Source organism: Aristolochia californica, unplaced genomic scaffold (genome assembly GCF_029961685.1).
Source record: "Aristolochia californica isolate CCGP_79_NKW_82.1479 unplaced genomic scaffold, dmAriCali1.0.hap1 SCAF_10, whole genome shotgun sequence".
Taxonomy (NCBI): domain Eukaryota; kingdom Viridiplantae; phylum Streptophyta; class Magnoliopsida; order Piperales; family Aristolochiaceae; genus Aristolochia; species Aristolochia californica.
This window is the reverse complement of record NW_027181771.1, coordinates 32,712,404-32,733,417: the sequence shown is the minus strand read 5'-3', so window position 1 is coordinate 32,733,417 and position 21,014 is coordinate 32,712,404. Positions and strand designations below refer to the sequence as shown.

At 37.8% G+C, this 21,014-nt stretch overlaps 4 protein-coding genes across 4 annotated transcripts; 1 reads left to right on the top strand and 3 right to left on the bottom strand.

The window, feature by feature from the left end:
* The first annotated feature begins 424 nt into the window (after positions 1-424).
* LOC137942506 (adenylate kinase isoenzyme 6 homolog) lies at positions 425-5,129 on the top strand. The gene is made up of 4 exons (XM_068788193.1): positions 425-499; positions 667-942; positions 4,324-4,469; positions 4,829-5,129. The coding sequence occupies exons 2-4, from the start codon at positions 751-753 to the stop codon at positions 5,013-5,015; spliced, it is 525 nt and encodes a 174-aa protein (XP_068644294.1). The 5' UTR covers positions 425-499; positions 667-750; the 3' UTR covers positions 5,016-5,129.
* Positions 5,130-8,897: 3,768 nt separating this feature from the next.
* Positions 8,898-10,556, bottom strand: LOC137943113 (WUSCHEL-related homeobox 3-like). The gene is made up of 2 exons (XM_068788810.1): positions 10,236-10,556; positions 8,898-9,155 (listed from the first exon to the last, which is right to left on the bottom strand). Exons 1-2 carry the CDS (start codon positions 10,554-10,556, stop codon positions 8,898-8,900), a joined length of 579 nt encoding a protein of 192 aa, XP_068644911.1.
* Positions 10,557-14,985: 4,429 nt separating this feature from the next.
* LOC137943112 (embryo-specific protein ATS3A-like) lies at positions 14,986-15,558 on the bottom strand. The gene has a single exon (XM_068788809.1). It carries the CDS (start codon positions 15,556-15,558, stop codon positions 14,986-14,988), a length of 573 nt encoding a protein of 190 aa, XP_068644910.1.
* Positions 15,559-16,133: 575 nt separating this feature from the next.
* On the bottom strand, positions 16,134-21,014 carry LOC137943111 (uncharacterized; the record flags this gene model as incomplete). Its single annotated transcript, XM_068788808.1, has 7 exons — positions 16,134-16,330; positions 16,438-16,501; positions 18,897-18,910; positions 19,113-19,147; positions 19,237-19,312; positions 19,875-20,010; positions 20,786-21,014. Coding segments are annotated over 7 exons (687 nt in total), but the record flags the coding sequence as incomplete, so codon positions are not given.

The window sequence follows — 21,014 nt, the reverse complement described above, 5'->3', positions numbered from 1 at the left end:
GGGGTATTTTAGTAATTTATTTTTAAAATAGGTCTTATATAAAGTTTGTATTATGGTTTTGGATTATGTATCTATGTCTTCCGCTCTTAACAGAATGTGTTCCTTCCGTTCCTAACAGAATGTGTTCTTGCACTATTGGGCCACCGCTAAGCGGAAAGGGCGACTTCAGTGTATTTCAACACTACCGGGCTATCGCTCGAGTAAGCCATCGCAAGTGGGCCGTTGTGGACGTCGGCTCTTATGAGCGTGGATGTGATGTTATGGTCCTAGGATATGTATGTTCTTTTGGATAGTATTTATTGGTTAGGTTGATCAATACGAAAAGTTATTTTTTATACATAATTTTATATATTTTAAAATAGTACGCTTTTCTCAGAATATTCAATATTATGAATACCGATTAAAATTTAGAATACGAAACCCTCGGATCTCTAACTCGCCTGGCCCTTTCGTCTAAGCCGTTTCTTCGACGTCACCGTTGTTGATCACCGCTACAGAGGTAAACTCTCTCTCCCTCTCTGTCTCTCTCTCTCTCCCCCCGTGGTGTCTGGTGAGGATTTTCCTGCTGCCCCATGTCCACTTTCCTCTCAGCTGTCATATAATGGAAGGATTTTCCTCTCTCCATTTCTGACGTTTTCCATTACATGTGCTTCTATCTTTTCTTAGGAGCTAATTTTCCAGTCCCAACGTGATTTTGCTGTTAATCGGAGTTGAGCCTGAGAAGGAAGAAAAGGGCTTTTTATTAGCGAAATGGCGCAAGGTAGACAAAAGCCTAATATTCTGGTCACTGGAACACCAGGAACGGGTAAAACTACAACAAGTTCGTTGCTGAGTGATGCCTCCCAACTCCATCATATAAACATTGGCCAACTTGTTAAAGAGAAAAACTTACATGATGGATGGGACGACGAATTTGATTGTCACATCATCAATGAGGACCTGGTATGCTCTCACTATGGCTCAAAAGCCATTCCTTTAATTTTTTTTCTCTCCTCCCTTGAGAGTACTTCTCTTTTAGAAGTTCTCATCTAAGCTGTATGATTGAGTTTCTGGTAGTACATGAAATTCCTGTGGTTGCTTCGAAGAGAAGTTCCTGTAGCTTCTGTCATTTGGGTTTGTTCCGTTGCCATTTGGCATGTACAAATAGTTGAAATAGCATTCGGTTATTGTTTTAAAGATAGAATTTTTTCTCGGCTTTCCTTATGCAATTTTGGATCATTAAATGTTAACATGATCGATAACTCGTAGTTAAGATACAATACACAAAGAGTGATAGTAAATTGCATTTTTTTAGGACGCTGATGTATAGGTAAAAAGAATACCTGTAAATTCCATTAGCAGGCCCTTCAGTTCTCTGATTTACTTCTCCTTTAACGTCCCTTCACTCAATGGCATGTGGTTAGGAATTAGGATTACTCAATCTGCTAAAACATGAATTCTGCTGTTTCAGAAAAAAAAAAAAAAAAGGCTTGCTCAAGTTATCAAGTAAATGCTAAGCCCAAGTATTTAGTATGTATTGTATAAATCCCATGCATGATTAGGGCTCCTCAGAATGCCATGGGAATAGCTAAACCTAGCACGTCCTGACACCCAATGGATTAAGAATTCATAGAATGTGTTGTCAAAATTACTTTTTAAGATAAATCTCTTGGGTGAATGCTGTTTGGCAAGGATACAAGTTTATGCAGCCTGTCATGAGTGAGTAGGAGATCAATTCTTCCGCCCATGTGAACAGATTTGGTGATCGGTTTTATGAAAGCCTAAAAATAAGATATTTATGGATTTGGCTTCTTGCTTAGTCCCCTTTCTCTTTCAAGGCGCTAGCCTTTGTTTGTAGGATCCTCTGCACGTGTCTTTATAAACTTATCTTTCGTACGTACTGGCACATATATAAGGAAGCTTTGTCTTCACAAGTCAGTAAGACTGTTTTCTAAAATAGAATTGTAGATCTTTTTTCATTTTATTTTTTGTTACTGAAGTGAGTTTGAAGGGGTACGATATGATTAGTGTTGCCTTTCTGAAGTACTTGATTAATTAAGGGCAGATTAGTCACTTAACTTGAAGTGACTTAAAAGATTTCTTAAGTTTAAGGGTATTTGTGTCTTTTGATTGGATATCATACTATCTAGAGTGGGGTCAAATTTATGCATTAATCTCCTCAAGTATTGAATCTATGACATCTTCATCAGTTCTCTCTCTCTCTCTCTCTCTCTCTCTCTCTCTCTCTCTCTCTCTCTCTCTTGTGTTCTACTTCTGGTTTGTGTTCTTGCAGTTCTAAATGGTATCAGAGCATTAAGCAAATCATTCCTGTTGCTGCCTTTCCCTCTCTCATTGGCTCTTCCTTCTTCTTTTCTTTCTCTTTTACTCTTATTTGACCGGCAACAGAGAAAACCCATAAGTTTCTCTGCAGCAGATCTCCAGGTTAACCCTGGTTGTCTATTTGTCTAAGGGAAATGGTAGATGCCTCCTATATGTCTTTGGAAGATAAGTACTGCCGGCCTGCTCTATTTGTGAGACTCAAGTGTGCCTACTGTTTGTTGCCACTTGTTATCGGTTAAAATTACTTGCCTACTACCTGTACAGACTTCCCAGGGAATCTACTGTAAATATATTGTAGTGTTTTTCATACTGGTAGGAGGTTTTTGGTTTTTTTTTTTTTTTTGTGCCTATATTACAGGTCAATTATATTCCTGGTCTGTTTTAATTCAGCAGCTTTTCTACCTAGTATTGCCTGCACAACAATTTACTCTGTTTGCATTGCATTATTGCTGGTCATGTGAAATTCTAGTGTAAGTCTGTGTGTCTTTAGTTGAATACTATAACTAAACTAAATGAAGTGAAACCTGTCAAGGTTGATGAAAAGGAAGACAGTATTACACAAATTACTTCTGCAAAGCTGAATGAAAAAAATTATGTGGTATGAGCACAAGCAGTCCGGGTCTTCTTAGGGTAGAAGAAGCTCAAGTATGTTACTGAGGACCCCCCTGATAGTTAAACTGAAGAATGGGAGGCTGGTAAATATACTATCATGGCATGGTTACTAAACAGTATGAAGGCTCAGATTTTGAACCAAGTGGTGTCTAATAAAACGGCTGAGGGACTATGGACCTTACTAGAAAAACCATTTTCTAGGGATGGAAACATAACCAAGGTTTAAGACTTGTATATCAAAGCTTTTACCATGCAACAAGGGAAAAGTCGTTGACTGAATCTATAGGTGATTCGGATAGTGCATGGCAGGAATTTCTATTGTATCATCCACTGTATTGGACAAAGGCACACTGGAAAAGCAAAGAGAAGAACTGAGAATTTAGTTTATTGGGTACTAGACCAGAATTTGATTTGGTAGAATGAGTAATAAAAAATGACTTTAAATTTAAAAACCATAAATAGTATAAAAAATCCCGTTATCGTATAAAAAAATCCTTAAAAGAATATTACATAATCCCTAGAAAAGGCACTTGAATCATGGTTTATTTCAAACATACATTCACGCAAATAAAACAGAATTACTCTTAAATATAATGGGATAATTGGTAAATTGGATACGGAATAAGCATAAATGGATAATCTAGTAAAATTAACCGAATGCCTAATCGGATAAAAAAATTTGTTCCATTTTTACTCCATTTAATAAACGATAAGGAGAAAAGAGGGTAAACAGGTGAAATTGTCACCCCTAACGGCTTCCTCCTCTACAAGTGCTACCTGTTACACAAAGGTACGTTTCCTAGTGCTCATCTTTTGTCATCTCCTCAGCCCTGGTTTATTAACTTTAGTGCCTCAGTTCACATGACAGACAACCTAAGTTATTCTCTACACTAACTAGTGCTAAACATTTTGACTGTGTGTGATTAGCTAATGGGTCAGAGCTCTAAGTTTGTGGTTAAGGTGTTCTTATAATCAGTTTTATATGTTCCTAAATTGCCTGTCAGCCTTATATCAGTTAGTCAGTTGAATAAACTTCTTAATTGCTCTAACTTTACTCTTTTATTTTACATTGTAACTTTCTTTTAGTGATAATTGTAGTAATGCAGTCCTTGCCAATTTTGTTCAAGAACTCTACACTACGTTGATAGAAAAATAACAATTCTTAGCAACTTTTTAGCGTCTTCCATTGCATATTGAGTTGATTCAGACATGCATTTCACTTCAGATGAACTGACATGCTTTGGACAGTCATAAACGATTTTCTTTAATTTTTGTTTTTTTTTTTATTATTATTTTGAGGATGACTATTTGCAAAAGGTGTAGATGTGCAAAATTCTGTTATCTGACTATTCTTACTTCTTCTTGTCATCAAATTGTTAAATTGATTTCTAGGTGTGCGATGAGCTGGAGGAGATGATGGAAGAGGGTGGCAATATTATAGATTATCATGGCTGTGATTTTTTCCCTGAGCGCTGGTTTGATTGTGTTGTGGTCCTTCAAACTGACAATTCTGTACTGTATGATCGCCTGGCCAGCAGGTATAATCTTAAAGTTCTGTAGACTTTATCTTATATTTTACTGAAGAACAGAGCTCTGTTGCTTCTCAATTGTGTAGAACCTTGTGTCAGCTCATGTTTCTTGTACAATATTAAATTTATCGCTTCCCCTGGGGAATTGTTCAACTGTTGCAACAGGAAAAGATATTGTTCAACCGTTGCAATGGGAGAAACTGTTGGGCAACTGTTCAATTGTTACTAGTCCTTGTTATTTGTCCCTGGTGTTTTCATTTAGTCACCAGGTTTAGATACAGATGCACAATATCTGAAATTTGTCTCTCATCCAATTATTTATTCCTATTTTCTGTTTGTGTTGATTAAAATTCTATCAATGTGTGCAGAGGATACATGGGAACAAAGCTCACCAATAATATTGAATGTGAAATTTTCCAAGTGTTGTTGGAAGAGGCAAAGTCAAGTTACCCTGAGGAAATTGTGATGGCTTTGAGGAGTGATTGCGTGGATGATATTAGCAGGAATGTGGCCACTTTGGTTGACTGGATTAAGAATTGGCGCCCTGTTTCTTAAATACACAGTGGTCATTATTTTTCTGTTTATCTTTTCTTTTCTTCTGTTAAACTGCATACGTTGTTATGATGATGGCGTGTCTGAGATCTTACATAAGAAGATGGTTTTGTGGTATATTTTGGCTATTCTCTGGTTGATTCAGTTTCTTCCTCCCTAGTTAGAATGATGATTCTATATGGGAATTTCAGGAAGGAAATTATAAGAAAATTCTTGGGTTGCTTGTTTCCTGCCAGATCCTTTCTAACGTTGATACATTGCCTTTTTCTGCTTGTATATCAGAACTAACATTAGTTGTCAGAAATTATTTACCTTTTTTCAGAGGCAGCTCTTGCCTCTTTTTGTATACAGTTGAAGAAAATGTAAATTTCATCCCAACTTGTCAGGCTATGCTAGTGACCCTGGCTGGAAATTTATGCCCAGGAAAATCCTTAAATGTTTTATTGATAATGGTTTTCAGGAAATCTTTAACTTGAAAACTTGTTAGTGTCCTACTAGGAAATTGCTTGGAAATTTATCAACTTTTTCTGAGTAGATATTAGAGTAATTCCCAACTAAAGATATCTTTATCAAAGTATCTGTAATTGAAGCCAGGATCAGATCTTTACAAATAGAGAAGGGAACTGACACTCTTCTGTATTATATCTTTATCGGAGTATCTGTAATTGAAGCCAGGCCGTTCTCTGACACTCTTAGTCTTATATATTATATCTGATCTGAAAATGGTAATACAGGAGGAGTTGCATAAAAACGTCTAATTGCAGGGAAATGGAGCTAAAAATTTTAGCTACTGAAACATCCATTTTCGTTTGGATTAGAAAGGGTGTTTCAAAATGTTTTTTCTTATAAACTAGCTCCTTTCTTCATTTATGGGGCAGGAGCGGATATCCTTCACCCAGTTCCCCGTTTAACTGTCAAATCCGGTTGGATCTATTTGGTTTTCAGCCTTTCTTTGGACCTTATAAATGTGTAACCTGGAGAGGGGACCGAGTTTCTGGCTTTAATTTTTGCTATTGTCAGACAAGTATGGAAAAGGTGAAAACAAGTCAGAAGCACTGAAATATCACTGCGTAAGATGAAGCCACTATATTCTCTCAATAGAGAACAACCTGAAATAAAATAATATAAAAATACTTTCCTTCATCCTTTCAACTCGTTTTTGGATTTGTGCCTTCTCTCTCTATGGTTTCTTATTAGACCCACAGAATCCATTTTGCTGTTTGCAAAACTTTCCAATACTCCTTAATCAATTACAGCTTGCAATCAATAAGAGATTCAAGGAAATGTATAGAGATATCTCTTGAAGAAAAGAAGCAAAAGGGTGGTTTTCACGCTTAAATGTCAATTACATAAGGTAATTTACTTTCACTCGACGCTCAATGCTAATCCTGCAACAAGCCCCTACATCATCGTCATTCATTTTCTCCTTCAATTTCTTAGCCACCGCAACAGCCTCTCTGAGACACTCCCTGCCACCATCGGAGTATACTCGGACATCGGAAACAACTCTACCGCCCTTCCATCTTTTTGCTTCTCTAGCAGTGCAAGCTTCCCTATCAACAATCTGTTTCTCTTGACACTTGTCGATGTTTGGTCCCAAATAAACGCTTGGATTTTTCTCGCTGATGCTCGTAAGTGGAATCCATTCATCTTTCTCACCAACGCTCGTCGATGAATTTTTATTAATGGATTTTAATGGAAGTACTCATATTATTTTGTTAATAAAAATCCTATTTATTTATTTAATTTATTCATAACTTTTAGTATTATATTATATTACTAATTTAAGAGTGATAATTAAGATATCGTAAAAATAAGAATTGGATCAGGTATCTAGAGTAAATATTTTTGTTTTAAGTATTCTATTTTTTTTAATTAATTAAAATAATTTTTTTTACTTTGTAATTATTGTATTAATTTAGACTAATTTTTTTATCTTATTTTATTAATAAAATACCCTATTTATTTATTTATTATATTCATGACTTTTAATAGTATATTAATTACTAATTTAATAAAGATAATCTAGATATCGTAAAAGTAAGAATTTGATTAAGTATTTAAACATTATAAAGTAATTGTTTAGGTATACTATTTTTTATTTTAATATTTTTATTGAAAATTTTAAAATTCTTTTATCTTATTTTGTCAATTAAAATTTTAAATAAACTATCTTAATAAAATTAAATCTATCTAAGTATTTTATTAATAAATTCATTCTCTACTTTCTACTAAATTTTTTATTGTACACACTAACATAATAAAGTACTACACTGTACTTTCTAATAAGCAAACTAACACAAAAAAGTAATTCACTTTCACTTTCACTTACACCGTCAAAGTGCACTACCTCTTTTAAGGTATCTGATATTAAGATATTTACCAGGCCATACGATACATAAGCAAGCCTAAGAGTTCTCCATAATGCATGAAAGGTTAATCCAAATCAAAAATTTGGAAGAGCAGTGTATATGATTTTAAATTTCTAATACCAAACACCGACTCGTTAGGGTCTATTTTGGCCGCCTAGAAAAGAAAAGAAAATAAGAATTTAATTATTATTAATTCAAAAAATAGTTATTGAAAATGAGATATGATCAAAAATTTTATTTTCATTAACTATTAAAATAATAATGATCAAATTTTTTTTAATTTTTTTTTTACGAGTTCCAAGTAGACCCTTAATCTAAATAATGGAAGTGGCTTAGTTTTGAAAAGTTTTGCCAATAAAGCTGCCATTTTCTAAAGGATGTCTATGCATTTTGATTTTATTTATGTTGTTGGTGACCAGCCAGGGCTTATCGAGACTTATTTATGCTTGAAAATGTTGGATCTATGGAAGAGAACAAGCTGCACTGATTATGGGAAAGGAGGAATGCTCTCTCGAAGTCCGCTCAGGAATTCTAGGAAGAGAGACTCCCAACCTATCTCATGAACTTTGTGGATTCTCTGTACCGAATTTGAGGGAAGTGATGGCTGTAGTGAAAACTTAGGCACAGGGAGTGCATATTCGCTGCAACTCTAAATGGGTACCATCACCATAGGGTAGGCAAAAATGATTCCTTTCTAGAGTGAAATAAATCTTATCGAGTACAGTCAAATACAGGCCAGAGTTCATCCTTTATCATCATCATCATCGCCGTCCATGAAGCCAAAGAAAAATTATGTTTCAGAGACACAACGAGGTACAGTCAAGCATTAGGCCTGGTTATTTTTTTATTGTTGTTGTTAATTGAGTTCTGGGTTCATTCAATCTTCAGAACGGACACCACCTCATAGCCTGAAAGACTGGAAGGATTTTATGTTATGCAGGTAAGCTGTTTCCTTAATTGCCTCCTTTACTGCTTCTCTGAACATTAAGCAGAATCTGCAAATCTAAAAGACCAAAACCCAAGAATTATCTCGCAATTGCCTGTCCGGATTTCTGTTTTTAAGTTTTTAAAAGCGAAGTAATTAGTAAAAGAAGATGGCAGCGGGAGAGTGACGAATGAAGATAGACTCTATTTTCTCTGCGTCGACCTGACTGGTCTAAAACAATAAACTAAGAGGTTGATTCTACAAGTCGCAACTCGCAAGTACTGATTTGCTATCTGTCAGCTTTAAGAAGTCGGAAGCTGCTGCTGCTGTTCGCGAGGAAAAGGAAGCAAAAACAAGAAAGGGCCTGGCTAATTTTTAATTTTCAGGAGATACTAATTTGGAAAAAAAACAGTGACTGTTGTAGCGTACGAGTTAGACAAGAGACTTCCCCAATCAGTCATTACACACCAGAACTTTAAAATGAAACGAGTAAAAAAGAAAAAAAAAAAACAACCCCAGGAAGAAAAAGAAGAGAAACAGACAGAAAAGGAGGGCTGAGATCCATGCAGGAGAAATGTTAAAAGGGTTTCAGTTGATGGTCGTGGAGCAGGAATAGGAGGTTGTTTTGGACGTGCTCCCTTCGTCTTTCAGGCTGCCACTGCTTTTGACGGGGAAAAGCTCTAGGGTTTTGAGGGGTCTGCAGAAAGGAGTAGGAGAGGAACCCATGCCCATCATCACCATCCAGTCTTGCCCGTAAGTGACTGGTTGCTTCCCCACTTCTTCCCGTTCTGAGGCGTCCAACTTGCAGAGAAAATTCATCACCTGGCTTGCCTCTTCCATCCCTCCCTACTCGCACAGAAAACCAACAGGAAAAAGCGAAAACGAAAATTAAAAACGATAATCAAGATGACCATTTCATAACATTGTCAGTTGTTTGTTATCTTCAAGAAAGAAAATCACAGCTCGTATTTTCTCAAAATCACACTGTCAGGACAAATCATACATTAATTATGCTGCAGAATTTTATTGAGAAAAGCAACTAATAGGCCTGTAACTGTCTAATATCCGGCGCTTAGGTTTCGGTCTGCGCTGCTTAGAAAAATAGGGAAATCAGAAACCCTACTTACTAGACTATCAAACGGCACAAAGCGTTCTAAACTCGGGATGCGAATCGCCTACACTTTGTCTAAGATCTTCGGGGATTTTCTTCTGCAAACCCACGTTGACCCAAGGGTGATGAAGTTGAGGTGTAGCCTTTCAGTTTCAGTGAGGGCCGAACAGCAGTCATTTTCTTGTTGTTTCTTTTTGGTGGGAATTTCATTTCGACAGGGAAAGAGAGAAAACAAAAAGGGGTACTACCCTTCTTCAATCTTCATCCCTTGCATGAATCCTCAGACAGGTGTCTGGGGTGAATGAAGTATGAACATCTTATCAACCTTAACAGAACTTTGGAAGTGAAGAATGTGCTGTGTTCAGTCTTTCTTAAGTTAATTTTTTCTGTAAATCTTATGTTGAATTTCTCGTTTGCTGCAAACTTGTGAGAAAACACCTTATCTAGCTGATCTTCCAGACTTTACAATGCTTGTCATTGCATAAAGAGTAGGTTGCACTGCTCTTCTTTCTTACAAATAGAGGGTGTTATCCCTCATTTGTATTAAACTCATAGCATCAAGCCTAGCAGTTAAAAAAATAAAATGAAGGGAATCATCACATATTAATCCTGAATGTCGTTAGATATGAAGGATAATGATTTCGTCAACACCATGGGCATGGATGCGGAAATGGAGGTTACAAAGAGATAAACTATCATGCAAACCCTAACCTAGAACCTGTCTGGGTGTGAAGACATGAAGTAATAAACCCTGAAGAACAGGAAGATATAATGTTTATGTGTCAATTTTTTCTTTAAAAGGGGAAAAGAAGTACCTGGTGGAAAAACTGAGTGTTTTGATTTGGAAGAACAGATGGGGAGAGTTCAGTATGTTGGTAAGTCTGATGCTGCTGGAGGTGTTGCAGTTGCTGCTGCCTACTGAGCCTTCGCCGGAGCTTTTGCCTGTCCCTGGCCTTGTGGTTCTGAAACCAGTAGAAAACGTTCTTCCCTTCAATTTTCCCATAGAAGGAGAGATGAGCAGTTATCTGTTGTATCTGTGATGCGTTGGGAGTTCTGATCCCTCCTCTGTACATTTCTTCCAGGATCATCAGCTGCTCTGGAGTGGGGCACCACCTGGTTGACGACGCTTGAGGCATGTTGCTAGAGACTGTCAAGACTCGAGAAAGGAAGAAGAGAGGGACGCTGAAGAGGGAGAGACAAAAAGGATAGTGAAGAGAAGCTGCAAAAAGAAAGGTTAAAGGGGAGGAGTACTGAAGCTTGTCATGCTGATGCCCAGCTGAGAAGCATTCAGTGGCGTCCCAGCAGAGAATAGAGAGTTTCCCTTGTCTTTTTCAAATAAATAATACAGATAGGAAGGGAGAGAGAAAGAGGTGAAGGCATCTGCCCGTCGAGTATTGATGGGTTGGAATGACTTGCTGCGTAATACAGGTCTTGTGCCTGTAGAGAAGTAAATTATAAGGTGATGATGACGGAATCATTCCAAATAGTAACCTTCTTCACTGTCTCTCTGTTTTTTATTACAGAGAGTCGGAGGAGACTGACCCGCCCGTAGCATTTCACCATTGAAACCACGAATGCATGCACAAAAGTTCTCGTGTGGCTGCAACCCTAACGTTAGATTTGAGCCATTTTTCTGGCAGTTTCAGAAACTTAACTAGTGGGAGAGGAACTGTCTTTCCGAGTGCATTACTTGTCTTTAGTGTTCCATGAAAGATTCAGGGAAGAACCAAGCTTAGGCAATTACACAGTACAGAAAGTTCGAGAAACAAGATCACCTTTGGATCATGGAGAATATTTACTTGAACTCCACGTTAATAAATATAAATCGAATGGCCACCATGATAGCAGATAAAAAACATTAAAAAAGAGGATGAATACATGAATTTCTCCTTTCGGCTTCAGGCTCACTAGGCTGCTGAGGATTCTTGATTCAACGTCGTGACTGATCTATGGACTTGACTTGTTTTTGTTTGGGTTCTTCATCTCACATATCCAGATGTGAGGGTTTTACTTGATATCAGCCAAATCCGATGGGTATCTAGGACTAATTTTAATATTATATGAGTTCCCATTCGTAGAACCAAATTAAGTTTTCCAAATTCATGGCAATGGAAACTTCCAGTCATGGTGAGAATGAGAATGGAAACTGGCATTAGAACCCATTATCCCTAGCTTCATACATTTGAAAAGTAAGCTCAAGCATCTGATCACCATTAGCCTTGCCCAGCTTCACCAAACATACTCGGGAATAACTGAAAATTTCGTTCTCAATTTTAGTAGATGAATGCAGTCAAATGGAGCAAAGAACTCCCATTTCGAGTTGAATTTTAAAAAAAAAGTCCATGCAGTTTGCCCTGACATTATCGAAACAAGGCTAATAAGACGATGACTGGTTAAAGCAACTCAGAATGGGTTTAGCACAGTTTCGTTCTTGAATCGTTCTCTTCATCTTCCTTAATCTCCAGTACTGCATCCCAGACGCAAGCTAGCTTCTACCGTGTCGTCGTTCTCCAATCAGCACCATTACTCATTGCATTAAGTTTCAAGAACGGAAAAGGAAATCTACTTTGGATCTTTCTGTGTAGAAACCTAAGCTTCACTGTCCTAATTCTGAAAAGTGCGAAAAAAATCAAACAACAAACCTACAAACTTAATTGTCTGATCTGTTCTTGAAAAGGGTTTGCCTGTTTCCACCACCAGATTAAGGGACATCTTTCTCCGCAAATGGGGAATTCACGATGCTACGTAATCTTCTGATGTATCTATATTAAATTTCTTATTTGTAAGTGCATCAAATCTAACTTGGAGTCTTCTTAACCTGGATTGATATTAGTTCTTTAAAAAAATAAACGTAAAAATAAAGATAAAAAGTAATTTCTTGATATTTAAACCCTCGATAAGCTCTCTCCCAAAAAAACAACATTGAAAGACAATCGATTCTTTCAGAGAAATAGTACAACCCAAACAATTTATCCACGGTAACACAAAACATAAACTGACTGATCAATCAGAAGAAAAGAGGAAGCCTCTAAGTTTGGCTTCTGTTTCCTTCGACGACAGATGCCATTGTGGCACCAGAAAACTTTTAAGCTAATACATTAGGATCAATGAAAACATAAGAAATAGAAGAAGATATCAAATTGTCCAGCATTCATCAAGGACCAATAAATGAATATTTCAAAAGATTAAGCTAGCCTAACTAGTCAAAATAGCTAAAACTCCTAGAAGCCAAACTAGCAGCAAAAACATGGAAAATAAGGAGGATGACTCCTTTTACCCAGAGAAATCAATTCTGACAGCCTTTCCCTCTCCAATCCCCATCTACAACCATTGACAGTTCTTGCCATCCATTGTGTTGAGACAAAATGCACTAAGCTGACAACCACCTTAAGCTATCCCGATTTATGCTTTTCCGATTCTTTAACTCTAATGCATTAATGCCTAAACCAGACAGGAATAGTTTCTACGGTTCCTATGAAGTGGCCGGCTAACAGTAGACATTAGACAGTCCTTAGGCTACTAAAGGGCTTAATTGTTATGATACATAAATGCACCATTAAGATAAAGATGACTAATGGCCCTGCTGCAACCACCCAGAAGCAAGTAATTTAAAACCTGAGAAAAGAGAAGGAAAAAAAAAAAGTGGTAGAAGGGTGAGTACACCAAATGATATAAGAATCTTATATCATATCAAAACAAAATTCTTCTCTTTCATGAAACAATTATTCAGGTAGAAATAAAAGTACAGTCAAGAATAGGACTTCAGGGGAGGAGGACAGCAGAGGGGAAGGAGTAGGCTCATGGAGCCGGGGTTGCCACGTACTGACTGGAATTTGGAGACTGAAACAACTTATGATCCGGTTCTTAAAGCATGGACAGTGCAGAATCGAGACGAGTAGTCACACTTCGTAGACTAAGAAGGCTGTGACAGAAATGGATTTTCCAGTAAGACTAGTGGCAGCGGTGACATCTGATTGGAGTCAAATCAATATGATATCGGTGAGATCATCTAGCAGCTACCAAACTGCCGCATTTGTTTCAGCTTGTCTCGATAAATATGTCAAAGGCTACTCTTCGTCGCAAGTAAATGCCCGCGGAAGATTAAAGATGGAATTTGCTCATCGGTCCCCGGTTTCTCTCTCGTGTTTCATTCAACTTGTACGAGAAACGGGGGAGAATCTTGTTATATGTCTCTTGCGTGAACTAGAGGGATTCATCCGCCAGATTAAACAGTGGGGTGGATTTACGATAACGGGTACGTTTTTGTTTTGAAGAACTCATGATCTATCTCCATTTCAATCAAAGCAGCGTCTGAGCTTTAATTAAGGCTGTCACTCAACAGTTAATATACACAGTTGGTTACGTACAATGGGAGAGACTAGAGGAAGGAGGCGTGCAACCTTGGGAAAGTAGAGAAAAATTCATTAGTCGTTTCACCGAAGAAAGTGGGAGAGATACTTTTCATGGGTTGCTCTTGCTACTCGCTAGTTGCTCAGCTCAATCGGAGGCTAAGTACAGTTCCTTCTTCGACCCTTTTTGACTTTGGCTCCGGTCTTGTACAGAAGCCACAGCAGACGGCACTTCAGTTCTGCCTCCAAAGACGAGCTAGAATGAAGGAGAGAGAGAGAGAAAGAACAGAGAGAGCTGAATCCTGAAAGATTTCTCTCACCCTTTCTCTCTCCCCGCAGAATTGCAGATTCCATTCACGTACGGAAGGATTGAGAGGTGATGACAGGAGCAGTCAGGAGGTTCCTCTTCCTCCCCCATTACCCATCATCTTTCCCATCTTGAATCACCCTCTTTTCTCCCACGCCAACGCGACCCGAGCAGAGCGGCATCGTCTGATTTCCATTTATTTCTCGCTCGTACGTTGCATCTTGGTTTTTTCTAGCAAAAAAACGTACATTACCGTCTGGCGAAATAGGTAGTTAATTTATGGGGTGTCCTCTTCTCGCTGATCGATGAAATTCCACTTTAGACTCTTTCTGTGGAAGACAAAACGAGGCCAGACATTCAATTCGTTTATCCAAGTGTGCTGCAACTCCTGCTCCTCCTCCTCGATATCGAATACACACACACCTCTCAAAAACTCTGGTTGTAGTCGACATTACGTAAACTTTGATTGCGGAAAATGACCCAACGGTAGAATTCCAAACTGGTCCCGGCGATCAAGATCCTGGAGTCCAATGTGCGGGCCAAAATATCGAATAGACGTGGGATGGGCACCTGGCCTGGCATAAACTGGTACAGATTTCTTGCGCAGCTTCTTAGAACGAGATAGAATAAGAGTCATTCCTAAAAAAATTTCTAAGATTTTTCTGCTGCATCTCGGTGTAATAAAAAAGTCAGGATCATCCATCAATGGGTCTAGTCCGGACGGATTGGTTGATTCTATGCCATATTTATAGCAGATTTACTAGTATTTTAGAACCAAACTCAAACCAAGTACAGAAGTTACAAGGCCATTACATTTACATAAAAGTTTCCAACAAGGTCGCTCTAGCAAGTTCCCTTAAAGCTTCAACGATACGGTTGAGATACAAATGCGTACTTCCATGCTATATCTCAAGTTTCACCATCAAGATCATTCGCAACTTCAGGCAGTGGTGGCCGGTTTGAATCGCAGTAGTTAAACCCAAACCAGACATTTTCAGGCACGAAGACACGAAAATAGAAAGGATAAGAAAAGGTCGAGGTCCGGCCATCTTCTCGGAGACTGAGGACTTTGATCCAGCCCGGCCTCCATTCATCGGAGCCCAACCTTTTCACGTAGAGCGAACAGACTCTTTTGTCCATGCAAGGTCCATTGGCTTCGAACTGATTGATCTCACACGCCTCGAACCCATTGTAGTCATTCCCTTGTTTGTTATCTTTTCTTGGACTGTAGAGCAGCTTTGGGTTCTTGAGATGTCGAACAACGATGGAGTTTTGAACGGAGTCCCCAAACCTGACACCGATGATGGAGGTAGTTCCGGCGGTTGGGGTGCAAGAGGTCTCAACATCAATGGCGTATGAGCAATTGCGTTGAGAGGGAGAGACATTGGAGGGGAGACTCCCATTATCCGAATGGAGAAATTCCAGAAGGCAGGTGGTAGTGGTGATGAAGATTATGGCAATGGCTTGCTTTGATTGCTTCATTGCGGTCAGGCTACCCAAGATTGTGGGTTAGAGTTCTCCCATTTATAGATAGGAAGCTCAAGTTAGATTCTCCTGTAATACAAAAGTGAAGGGACAAAGGGAATCCTTAAAAGGGCAAAGCGTCTCTATCATGACTAAGCATCTGTCATAAAATAAGCAAAGAGCTTTGGAGAAAGATCTTCATGGCCCTCAGTGATCGGTAAAGAGGGTGCTTTAGCCACAGCTTTTCTTTTAATACACTTTCATTTCACATTTACAGTTCGAATAAGGATCAGATCGCAGTCTTTTCATATGATCAGAACCAGCACACACCACTGTTACAGATAAAATCAGCTTTGGTGAAAAAATATCAAGCACCGGAATGCAGACATGATGCTGACATGATGCTCATGAACAAATTAGAGGTTATTCTAAGCTCTGTTGAGAAGCAACGATGACAATTGATCAAACATGTCTTTGCAGGCTACTAAAGAAAACCATGCCTACATATGTCAGTCTTATTAATGGCCAACATCAAACTTGTCATCTTTTTCTTTTTTTCACATAAAGACAGTATCTTCCACATCAGTGCTCTATTCATTTAGAAGAAAAGGAAAAAGCAAAATCCAAGCTAATCCAAATATAGGATGGCAATTCTCTCTATTGAAGAAGCTTCATGGTTACAAGGTTATTGAGAATAAAGCTTCTATTTTTCATACTGATGGCATTTGTGGCTTCAATTTGTGATGGAAACCTGACCGTAGCCATTCTTATGGGTTCTGGGAAACCATCCCTGAGAAGTTTCAAAATTGTCACCTTCAAAAACATGTTTTGGATGTTTTGTGACACTATGAATAACTGAAATTTATAGCAATAAGATATTGGTAAGCTGCCTCTAACCTGATGAACATTTGTAGGCTAGATGCATCAAAATCATAACAAGAGAGAAAGCACTCCACGACTTCTGCAAATGCACTACGAGGAATTCCACTCAGCAAAGCCTTGATGATTAGAGACATCAGGAAAACAATGAAAAGTTTGAGACATTTTAGGCAAGCAAAAATTTCCTAATATAAAAATTAACAATTATATAAGAGACCACACATCTACTGGCAGTAACATAAACTGCACTGAATTGAAGTACACATCTTCTTTAACATCAACAATCTAGTGAGAACCCAGTACATGCTATTTTAAAACACTTCATAACAAGAATATGGAATAAAATCACATAGAACATCTGGGTGGAGTTGGAAGACAGGGCCCAAGCCCACACGACTAAGGAAGACCCACTTATCAAAGTGTATTAGAAGATGGGCTCAAACCCATAAGACCAAGGAAGATCCATGGATCCAAGAGAAATAAAAGACGGACTTAAGGACCACAAATCAAGGAGAAGGCCCATAGGCCCACATACAGTGATGGCAGGATGGTAAATAAAGGGTCATCTCATAGAGATGGCATTGATGTAATTATGTTAAAGTTTCAGGGTTAAAACCCTAAACCCTAAGCTCAGGGTATTATTGTAATATTGTAGTTTCATAAATCTATAAATAGAGGTTCAGGGGGAGGGTTAGGAATAATCAATTTCATAACCCTTCTTCCTCCAGTTTTTTCCCAATGAGTTTCTTTCTCTTTTTCTCCATGAGCTAAATTCATGGAGTCCTGAAAATCAACAGGTGGAAACACCAAACAACTTCTATGTAATTTACATTAATCTAACAAGTTTTTACATCCTCCTACTATTATTTGCTATCTCCATTGTTAGGTGGTCCTCCAATTTCTCATTGGTCCAACAAATCAACAACATTAAGCCCTTCTATCTAATGAACTATTCATTCTATATTGGTGTCTATATTGCTGCTGCTCTTATTACTTTTTCAAATGAGTTTTTTCTTACATCCTCTCGGTTTGATACCCATCCATCTGAACACTCTCTTCTCCACTGATACATCGTCTATTATCCTTGTTCCTTAGTTGTTCAACCTACCTCTCCATAAAGAAATGTTACTCTAAAAGCAGCTGTGAAGAATTTAGTAGTTATCTCAATGCTCAAGCATGAGCCTATTGCCTTAGACTCACAAAACAGTCTCTATTTTTAGGCTCTCCAACTTTATTCTATAATAACATTTTCCTCAATCTTCATTTTCTATGAAAATGAAAATTTTCTTAATTTAACCGTGATGTCAACTAATGCATAGAGTACAATCCAGAGGGAGATTGCATCAAGTGAATTGATAGCAAAAACCTACAACCTCCCACAACTTGTATATTCTAAAATGGGCAAAGAGGATTTTTACTGCAGTACCTAACATTGTTTGGTAAAGGCCTTCAGGCCTTGACAATAATAATGTTGACAACAAGGGGCATTTACATGGCCTAGTTAACATAGTCTAGACCTTTCTTTTATCGAGAAAAAGAAAAAGGCAATAAATTCTGTTACAAATGCGGTAATAGGGTTCCTGGATAGCCTAACTTTGAGAGCCTGGACAGTTTTTTTCTCATTCCCCAATTTTCAATTAGGTTTAGGAAAGGATATCACTTTCTCATCCTCTTTTTCAGTCTCACTGTTTATTGAGAATTATTGCTTACTTTACTAGAAAGTTTCTACTTGTTGAAGCCACAAAATTTGTTTGCGATTGTATGTAGTTTTCTTTCCTTTTCACACACACACACACACTCTTTCCCCGATCCTTTACTGACCAAAACTCTCTCTAGCAATCAGTGAAGCAAGAACCAGTTCTTGGCGCCTTTAGTGTCTGAATTTACTCATACTGCCAAGTTCCCTCCACTCCAAGTTCTGATTAACCTTGTTCTGCTTCCACAAGTGCAGACAATCCCTCAGATCGAACGGGTCAAGGATCATTGCTCACTTTTTTTTTAAAGGCGTGTTAGGAATTCAATGAAGAAGAGAGAGAAATACAATAGTTAACCCCCCTCCTAAAAGGGACTAAGATAATTCAGAATTACAACCTCAATAAACAAACAAATATTGCTACGACCCTCTTCAAGTATCTAGATATAAGAAAATAGAGTTCTGACACTGGGGAATCGAAATAGTTTGTGAAGAGAAGAGAAGAAGTTTGGAACTCAGCCAGGGTGTTGCAAGAAGACACGACATAATAAAAAAGGAGTTTTGGTTTTCTGGATTGATACACACCCCATCCATCTCTTTTCATCCATCTCTTTTCATTAGAAAAGGTCTAATTAATCCCTATTAATTGAACTATAACTATGAACTGAAGTTATTTCCTCATGTCCCAATTACACCCAAGTTCATAAATAACCCCTGCATAATCATCAGAATGACTGAAATACCGTTAGGCATCTAAAAAGATCAGCTCAAACAAGAACATCACCGGTTAAGATTTGACTAGTAAATCAGAAAGAGGACCACCCTGCCCAGCAGGTCATCAGTACAGAAAGGCCTATATAGCCGCAGACTTGGCTTGCCAAAAAGGGATCCAACTGTATCATATCTGGAGAATATCACAACTTTTAGGGGTTAAGGAGTAGAGATGATCAGAAAATATTATAAAAACAGGACTTTTCTTGTATACTTACAACTTTGCCACTATGAGGTTTGAACATCCCAAAGACCACAGTCAATCTACCTCCAAGAGCATATTATACAATCAGTTAAAACAACATTTGACAAAACTGAATTTTCATTTTAGCAAGTGCATCAAGTAGTATTACCTCCTCCAGTTTATACAAATGACCCTTCTTTATAGTTGACCTTACAGCATTCTGAAAAAAAGATCGTGAAGGAAATCATAGTATCCTGCTTGCAGCAAATTATTAATCAGCATATGCACTAGGAGAAGTGAGATTAACTTTGACTACTATAAAGTGTCTGTGAAGTTTATTTTGTTGCACTGAGTTGATCTCAAATTTGTATACAATTTATTTGAGGGTCCCACATAAGATATATGAGTGCAGAAAAAAGTGAGATTTCTGCTATGTCAACCATATATATAACAAAATTTATGAAATTTTGTAATATTATAATGCTATATTTGTCAAATAAATGTTTACTTGCTCCTTTTTACAAAAGAAAAAATCTCCTCTTTGGAGAAGTTTTATTTTGCTGCTTCACCAAAGAGGTGGCTTTCTCCTCTTTGGAAGATGAGCTCTGTCAAAGAGAGTACCAAACACATTTTTTAACTTCTTCTATAGCTCTTTGATTAAATGAGCAACTTTGGGCTCCCAAGAGATGTGCCAAATGCTACCTTACACTTCCAAAGAGTCTCATCATGTCCGATACATATAATCTGTGAAAAATCCAGGAGTAATTCAACCAAATATAATGGAAGAAATGGGGAAAAGGAGCACACATGCTAAGTGATGTAAATGTCCGGCTGTATTCAACTCGAACATCCTCAATAGTCAGGTCACATCCTTCAAGATAATGTATAATATCGGTTTTTAAAGTATTTTCTCCAATTCCTGTGAGCTTTCCATAGATTGAACCTGAAATTAAGAAAAAAGAGCCACTAAAGTAAATAAAATGAAATCTGTACATGTATGTGTGCATGTCTATGAAATTTACAACATTGAAAAACATTGAGAAGCAACTACCATCAAATAAAAAAACTATCAGAAACAGACAAATATTTGACTAAATTTTCTTCACATATGGTATCATTCAGAAAATTGTCCAATTCTCTGAAGAAATAAAGTTCGTTCACTATCTTCTTATGCTTTCTCTATGTGAACATTCCAATATAACTGTACAAACTAACATTTTAACCCTCCTAAAGGTTACAAATCGCCTGGGAAAGTAGATAAGGATAAAACTGAAACAGTATCAAATATCTATAGAATTTTGGAGTTTAGCTGATTAACATAATTTCTATTTCAAAGCAAAACCTCTCCTTCAATTCCTTCATCCCTCATCACAAACTTTGCCCCTGTACTCCTGATCTCTTTGTATCTGTTTTTCCTTCTTCTCTTCCTCCTCCTCTGTTTATTCCCTTTATCCCGGTAGCTCCATCAGCGTTTGCAAAGGTTTCGGCTTCCTAAATAGTTAGTTTAAGTGTTTTAATATTTTGTGGCAACAACGTCATAAGAAAATTTCAGAAACAGAGAAACAGTAAATGGTACCAGAGTATGTATAACTTCAAAACTCATGGGGATGGATAAGAATAACGCATACATTTTCTTTTTTTTTTGTTAAAAAAAAATGCTCATCCACATTTTATGTACACAACAGACAAGCACTGACAGAACTCAAATTCCTTGAAACCTCTGCTTGGTTTCTGAAGAAAGGGTCCACAGTAAGCGCCTCCTTTTCCCCGCCTTCCCCGCCGGTCGAAAAGCTTCTCTCGGCCAGCCGCATACACGGCAGAAGGGATTGATTCAGAACAGCCCCCTTCGCTTTGAACACATTTCCGAGCAGACTTAGCTTCTGCATTTCTCCTAACGAGAACAAATTCGAGTACACCGATTGTTGGAAAAAGACCGCCGGAGCCAAT

Bases quoted from the DNA above. Each gene is read 5' to 3' on its own strand.
- LOC137942506 (XM_068788193.1), top strand. From the start codon at position 751: ATGGCGCAAGGTAGACAAAAGCCTAATATTCTGGTCACTGGAACACCA. The intron at 943-4,323 runs GTATGCTCTCAC...ATTGATTTCTAG, and splicing joins ACATCATCAATGAGGACCTG to GTGTGCGATGAGCTGGAGGA. The intron at 4,470-4,828 runs GTATAATCTTAA...CAATGTGTGCAG, and splicing joins TATGATCGCCTGGCCAGCAG to AGGATACATGGGAACAAAGC.
- LOC137943113 (XM_068788810.1), bottom strand. From the start codon at position 10,556: ATGCCTCAAGCGTCGTCAACCAGGTGGTGCCCCACTCCAGAGCAGCTG. The intron at 9,156-10,235 runs GTACTTCTTTTC...CTGTGCGAGTAG, and splicing joins ACACTCAGTTTTTCCACCAG to GGAGGGATGGAAGAGGCAAG.
- LOC137943112 (XM_068788809.1), bottom strand. From the start codon at position 15,558: ATGAAGCAATCAAAGCAAGCCATTGCCATAATCTTCATCACCACTACC.